The sequence below is a fragment of the Rhincodon typus genome, chromosome 44 (assembly GCF_021869965.1).
Source record: "Rhincodon typus isolate 14 chromosome 44, sRhiTyp1.1, whole genome shotgun sequence".
Lineage (NCBI taxonomy): Eukaryota > Metazoa > Chordata > Chondrichthyes > Orectolobiformes > Rhincodontidae > Rhincodon > Rhincodon typus.
Genome location: NC_063375.1, coordinates 1,328,880 through 1,336,090, shown reverse-complemented (window position 1 = coordinate 1,336,090; position 7,211 = coordinate 1,328,880). Strand labels below are relative to the sequence as shown.

The following is a 7,211-nucleotide window of genomic DNA, read 5'->3' as shown; positions in this document are numbered from 1 at the left end:
GTGTGAGTGAGAGAGAGAGAGTCGGTGTGTGTGTGTGAGAGAGAGAGTCGGGGTGTGTGTGTGTGAGAGAGAGAGAGAAAGTATGTGTGTGTCTGTGTGAGAGAGAGTCTGTGTGTATATGAGAGAGTGTGTGTGTGTGTGAGAGAGAGTCTATCTGTGTGTGAGAGTGTGTGTGTCTGTGCGGTAGCGCCTCCCAGCACCGGTGCTCAGCCCTGACGGCGCGTGTTCCCCGCAGGCCTGGTGACCCTGAATGACATGAAGGCGAAGCAGGAAGCCCTCGTGAAGGAGCGGGAGAAACAACTCGCCAAGAAGGCACAGTCCAAAGAGCTGCAGCTGTGAGTATCCCTTCCGTCATTCCGCCCCTCTCGCCCCGGTCACTCTGCCCTTCGCTCTCAGCCCGAACTCCAGCTTCCGGCAATGTCTTGGCTTTCGTTCGCCGTTGCTTCCTTTCGTTTGTGTTGCGCGACCGACCTGTAATGCCATACGACCGTCCCAATGTGTCAATAGACGGAGCTGAAGTGCGAGGTGTTGTACTTCGGTGAGACAGTCCTGGGCAGGATGCACCTATTTAACAGCAGGGCCTTGGGGGAGTGTTGCTGAGCAGAGAGACCTTGGGGGACACGTACATAGTTCCTTGAAAGTGGCGTGGCAGGTAGACAGGGCGGTGAAGAAGGTGTTTGGTATGGTTGCCTTTAGTGGTCAGTGCATTGAGTGTAGGAGTTGGGAGGGTCATGTTGCTGCTGTATTGGTGAGGCCGTTTTTGGAATTCTGCATTCAGTTCTGGTCTCCCTGCTATAGGAAGGATGTTGGGAAACTTGTAAGGGTTCAGAAAAGGATGTTGGAGGGTTTGAGCGACAGGGAGAGGCTGGGGGCTATTTTCCCCGGAGCGTCGGATGCTAAGGGGGTGACCTTATAGAGGTTTATAAAATCATGAGGGGCATGGATAGGATGAATAGTCAAGGTCTTTTCCCTCAGGGTAGGGGGAGTCCAAAACTACAAAGGCATAGGTTTAAGGTGAAAGATTTAAAAGGGACCTAAGGGGCAACTTTTCCACGCAGAGGTGGTGCTTGTATGGAACAAGCTGCCAGAGGAAGTGGGTGGGGGCTGGTACAATGACAGCATTTAAAAGGCATCTGGATGGGGACATGGATAGGAAGGGTTTAGAGGGATAGGGGCTAAATGCTGGCAAATGGGACTAGATCAGTGCAGGATATCTGGTCGGCATGGACTTGTTGGGCCAAAGGGTCTGTTTCTTGTGGTTTGACGCTATCTGTAGGAGGGCTACAAGTTTGGGGCTGAGGACCACTATATTGTACGTCCAAGTCTTCATCAGTGAGTGATCCTCAGGAGTGTTCGGTTTCCATGTGAAGCCCACACGGCGGGAGACAGAGAGAGGGCGAGAGCGGGCAGATGGGGTGAAGGGGCCAGAGACGCCAAGGCGACAGAGCGAGGTAACTGAGAGCAGTTTGCAGTCTGGGAGTAGGTGACAGAGAAATGCAGGTTACCTCTTTACCACAGTGGGTACAGCTACAGGTGGCGGTGTGCCTGGCCGAGATTGAGCGACAGTCAGGAGTGACTTCAGAGTGATTTCAGACCAAACCATCCGCTCCTGCTTTCTGCTGAGAGACTGTGTGTTACCCACCCACCCCCCAGTCTTGTGGCCTGATCTGTGTCGCTGCTGGTGTGTTAGAGCACACACACCCCCCGCTGCTTCGGACGCCTCTCCCAGCGAGCTGTCTGACCTTGCCTTCAGACTGCACCCCCGCCCTCCCCCGCCAACCCCACTGGCTCAGCCATCCTTCTGAAAAGTGGCAAGCTTATGCCCACTCTTCCTGCTGTCCCTCTCCCGACTGTCCTCCCACTGTCCTTTCCCAGCCAACCTCGCCCCACTGTTCCATCCCCATCACATTAACCCTTTCTCCGCCACCTCCAAACCCCATCTCACACACACACTATTTCTCCCCCTCCTTTTATCACTCTCTTCTCTTTCTCTCTCGCTTCTGCTCTGTCTCCTTCTCTCCTTGTATCTCTCTCCCCTCCCCTCTCTCTTTCCCTTTCTCTCTCACTCTCTCTCTCTCCCCTCCCCACCTGCCCCTTTTCTCTTCTCTCTTCTCTCTCTCTCCTTTGCTCTTCTCCTGTTTTCTTTGTCTCTATTTTATCTCCTGTGTCTGTTTTCTGGCCCCTGCCTTCCCAGCCTCCTCCTGCTCCCATTCTTCCCCGTCCACGCCACCCTCTTGAGCGGATGCGTGGTCTTTTACATTGTCCTCCTCACTTGCCACTGCAGCAAGCTGGAGAAACAGAAAGAGAGGGAGCGCAAGAAGGAGGAGAAGAGGAAAATAGCCAGCTTATCCTTCACCCTGGACGAGGAAGAGGATGACGAGGATGATGTGGAAGAGGATGACGAAACAGGAGACGAGTTGAAAAGTGAGGATGAGGACCTGGCATTAGGTGAGAGTCACAGTGTGATTTTTAGATCTTTTTACTGGACCCTCTTATGTCCTTGAGCCTTCTGTTATTGAGGGAGCGGGCGCTGTCGGAGGGTCGGCGCCGAGGGGGAGCGGGCACTGTCGGAGGGTCAGCGCCAAGGGGAAGCAGGCGCTGTCGGAGGGTCGGCACGGAGGGGGAGTGGGCGCTGTCGGAGGGTCGGCACCAAGGGAGCGGGCGCCGTCGGACGGTCGGCGCCGAGGGAGCGGCTGCCATCGGCGGGTTGGCATTACACTGTCCTGCTTCTGTTTTCCTCAGTCCAGTTTTTAAGTTGTGATTATTTTTTTGAAAACACTCCTTTTCAATTCCAGAAGTTCCTATCAAGAGAAGGAAGCTTGGGAAAAATCCAGATGTGGACACAAGCTTTTTGCCAGACAGGGACCGGGAGGTAAGGCGGGCCATTTCTCAACTGACGATAAGCGAGCATCCCCCTCCAGTGCAGAGTGTTTGTGGCCAGGCGGCATTGCCTCCTGGTTCAAGGGTTGCCGCTTCGATCGCCGTCATTCAAATGCACGTGGAGAAGTGGAGGCCTTTCCCAGAAACTCGGGCACCCTTTGAGTCAGTCCTGGCACTGGAACATCGATGATGCTAAGTGCTGGGAGAGGACGTGGCTCCCCACTGCCTCTGCGTGGTAACTCCTGGGCCATTTCGAAAAAAAAGCCATCGGCTGGTCACTGCTCGTCTCCCCGATTTAATGGCGTTGAGATAACGGTGCCATAACAATGCTGTGACCACTCTCGATTCTTTTGGTATTTGGAGGAGTTGGGTTTGGGGGATGGGGTCAACTTAGAGTCATAGTTCCCAAACTAAACCAGTCCCATACCTGCCTGCTCCTGGCCCATCATTCCCTCCAAACCTTTCCTATCCATGTACTTATCCAAATGGCTTTTAAACGTTGTAACTGTACCCACATCCACCACTTCCTCTAGAAGTTCATTCCACACACAAACCACTCTGTGTCAAAAAAAAAGTCCGATATAAATCTTTCTCCTCTCACTGTAAAAATATGCCCTCCCCACACCCAACCCCCCCAGCCTTGAAATCCCCCACCCTGGGGGAAAAGACACCTGCCTTTCATTTTATCCATGCCCCTCATAGTCTATAAGGTCATCCCTTGCTCTCTCTCTCTCGTTTTCTCTTGTTCTGTCTCTCCCTCTCTCTCTCTGGTTCTCTCTCGTTCTCCCTCCCTCTCGTTCACTCTCTCGTGCTCCCTCGTTTTCCCTCTCCCTCGTTTTCCCTTTCCCTTGTTTTGCCTCTCCCTCGTTTTGCCTCCCCTCTCTCATTCTCCCACTCCCTCTCGCGTTCTCCTTCTCCCTCTCGCGTTCTCCTTCTCCCTCTCTCGTTCTCCCTCTCCCTCTCTCGTTCTCCCTCTCCCTATCTTGTTCTCCGTATCTCGTTCTCCCTCTCTCGTTCGCCCCCTCCCTCTCTCGTTCGCCCCCTCCCTCTCTTGTTCTCCCCCTCTCCCTCGTTCTCCCTCACTCTCTCTTGTTCTCCCTCCCTCTGTCTCGTTCTCCCTCTCCCTCTATCGTTCTCCCTCTCCCTCTATCGTTCTCCCTCGCCCTCTCCCTCTCTCGTTCTCCCCCTTCCCCTCTCGTTCTCCCCCTTCCCCTCTCTCTCTCCCTCTCCCCCTCTCGTTCCCCCTTTCCCCCACTCGTTCTGCCTCTCCCTCTCTCGTTTTCCCTCTCTCTCTCTCGTTCTCTCTCTCTCGTTCTCCCTCCCTCTCTCTCGTTCTCTCCCTCTCTCTCGTTCTCTCCCTCTCTCTCTCGTTCTCTCCCTCCCTCTCTCTCATTCTCCCTCCCTCTCTCTCGTTCTCCCTCCCTCTCGCTCGTTCTCCCTCCCTCTCTCTGTCTCTGTCTTGTTCTCCCTCTCTCTCTCCCTTTCTCTCTCGTCCTCTCGCTCTCCCTTGTTCCCCCTCTCGCTCTCCCTTGTTCCCCCTCTCGCTCTCCCTCGTTCCCCCTCTCGCTCTCCCTCGTTCCCCTTCACGCTATCTCTCTCGTTCTCCCTCTCGCTACCTCTCTCGTTCTTCCCCTCTCTCTCTCTGTCTCTCGTTCTCCCTCCCTCTCAGCCGCCCAGCCTCCCTCTGGCACTCTCGGCTTGGTAGATCTGCCGGCAGATGTGCTGACCGTGGAGAAGTAAAATCCCGCGAGGGTGGCCGCCTGTCCATCTGGAAAGCATTGCTGGAGCCAGCAGCTGCTGCACAGATGCAGGAGCCCACGGGACCGGAGCCTGTCTGAAACCAAGTCCAGTGGCTTCCGATTACACGACGCAGCTACCAGAATCAGGCCTGGGCTGGAGCTGAGCCGCGCCCCCGCCCCCCCACTGTCGGTGTTCAGGACTGAGGACTAAAATGCCTTCCAGGTCCGTCCCTTCGTACAGACAAGCCGCCCCCTGTCTGAGACCTGCCAACTAGGACCGCAAAGAGGATAACTGAGTCCACACAGCACGCCACGCGCTCCCTCCCATCCCCCACCCACTCACTTGCCCCTCTCGCTTAGAGGTTTCTAGGCCCAAGCCCCCCCTCTGACAATCCAGAGCTGACACTGGTACCTGCCTCTTCCCCCATCCCCTCCCAGCGCCGAGGGAGCGGGCGCCGTCGGAGGGTCGGCGCCAAGGGGATGCCTACATTGTTGCCCACCTATTGCCTGCCCTCCGTGCGCTGACAGGAGGACACTGTCACCCCCTTTGCCTTTGCTGTTTCAGGAGGAGGAGAACCGTCTGAGGGAGGAGCTGCGGCAGGAATGGGCAAACAAGCAGGAGAAAATCAAAAGTAAGCAGGGGCCTTGTTGGATTCCCACCCCCGCCATCATGTACTCCCTGTAAATACTGACACACCACCTCCCCCTCCCACCCCGGAGTCTCCCTGTAAATGCACGCTCGGCCTGGGGTCCCCCTACAAAGATTCCATGTTCGATTGTGCGGTGCGTTAAGAGCCCCTGACTGAGATGTGGGTTATATATTTTTTCAGAATGCGGTGTGGTTAGCCTGACTGTTAGTTGATGTGGGCGAGAGAGGGTGGTGTCCGAATCCAGCCCTGCCTGAAGGCGAGAACGTCCTCATCCCCACCTTTCTCTCAGTGTCCCCTGCCGCCAATTGATGAGGAATGTTTCCCTGGGTCTGGCCCGGCTAAATTGTAGGCTTCAACCTCTGCAGCTGATGCTGTGATCCTGCCAGCCTGTATTTTTAGTTTGCAGGGGCGCAACGTGAGAGAGTCCCACAGCAACAGGACTAGTCTCAGACTCAGTTTTATCACTTTCCTGCGATGTAGCCGCGCCGGAAATTTTCCTTATCTCTCCCTGTGCTCTGCGCCTCCTGGGACCAGACTCTTCGGTGCTCTCCCAGCCCATTTACTGTCTCCTAGGCACTTAAAGCGACACTTCCTTCCACTCAGTGCAGTCCCTTTTATCCTTGCGACGGTCTTCCTTTTGCTAAAAAGGGAACACTTCCTGTCAGGAGGCACTTGGGAAGATGTCTTAGGAGTTCCACCGTGTCAGCACTCCACAGCTAGGGACAGAGTAAAGCTGCTTCTACACTGTGCTCCCTTCAAACACTCCCAGGACATGGGGTTAGATATAGAGTAAAGCTCTCTCTGCACTGTCCCCCCTCCAATATAATACTCCCAGGACAGGGGGCATTAGATATAGAGTAAAGCTCCCTCGGCACTGTCCCCCCCCATCTAATACTCCCAGGACAGGGGGTTATTTACAGAGTAAAGCTCCCTCTGCACTGTCCGCCCCATCTAATACTCCCAGGACAGGGACAGCACAGGGTTAGATACAGAGTAAAGCTCGCTCTACACTGTGCTCCCATCAAACACTCCCAGGACAGGGGGGTTAGATACAGAGTAAAGCTCCCTCTGCACTGTTCCCCCCCCATATAATACTCCCAGGACAGGGACAGCATGGGGTTAGATACAGAGTAAAGCTCCCTCTACAATGTCCCCCCATCAAACGCTAATAGGGACAAGGACAGCACGGGGTTAGATACAGAGTAAAGCTGTCTCGACACTGTGCTCCCATCAAACATGCACGGGACAGGGGGTTAGATACAGAGCAAAGCTCACTCTGCACTGTCCCCCCCATCTAATACTCCCAGGACAGGGGGTTAGATACAGAGTAAAGCTCTCTCTACACTGTCCCCCCCATCAAACACTCCCAGGGACAGGGGCTTAGATACAGAGTAAAGCTTCCTCTGCACTGTCCCCCTTCAAACACTCCCAGGACAGGGACAGCACAGAGTTAGATACAGAGTCAAGCTTCCTCTATACTGTTTCTCCCGCACCTCCCCCCATCAGACACTCCAGGACAGGACAACACAGGGTTAGATACAGAGTAAAGCTTCCTCTACACCATTCACCATCTGACACTCCCAGGGACAGGGGGTTAGATACAGAGTAAAGCTCCTTCTACACCGTTCCCCATCAAACGCTCCCAGGACAGGGGGTTAGATACAGAGTAAAGCTTCCTCTACACCGTTCACCATCTGACACTCGCAGGGACAGGGGGTTAGATACAGAGTAAAGCTCCTTCTACACCGTCCCCCATCAAACGCTCCCAGGACAGGGGGTTAGATACAGAGTAAAGCTCCCTCTACACCGTCCCCCCATTAAACACTCCCAGGGACAGGGACAGCACAGGGTTAGATGCAGAGTAAAGCTGTGTTATGAAAGGATAGTGACAGGTTACTATCTGGAATAAGCCGCTGCCTTTCTGTCTTGCAGGCGAAGAGAT

General features: G+C 54.7%; 1 protein-coding gene across 1 annotated transcript in view; it reads left to right on the top strand.

Moving 5' to 3' along the window:
* fam50a (family with sequence similarity 50 member A) overlaps positions 1-7,211 on the top strand; it is a 25,625-nt gene that overhangs the window by 4,938 nt on the left and 13,476 nt on the right. Inside the window, exons 3-7 of the mRNA XM_048619940.1 lie at positions 236-335; positions 2,285-2,448; positions 2,796-2,872; positions 5,185-5,251; positions 7,202-7,209. Coding sequence (XP_048475897.1) covers positions 236-335; positions 2,285-2,448; positions 2,796-2,872; positions 5,185-5,251; positions 7,202-7,209 — 416 coding nt within the window. The remainder of the gene's footprint in view (positions 1-235; positions 336-2,284; positions 2,449-2,795; positions 2,873-5,184; positions 5,252-7,201; positions 7,210-7,211) is intronic.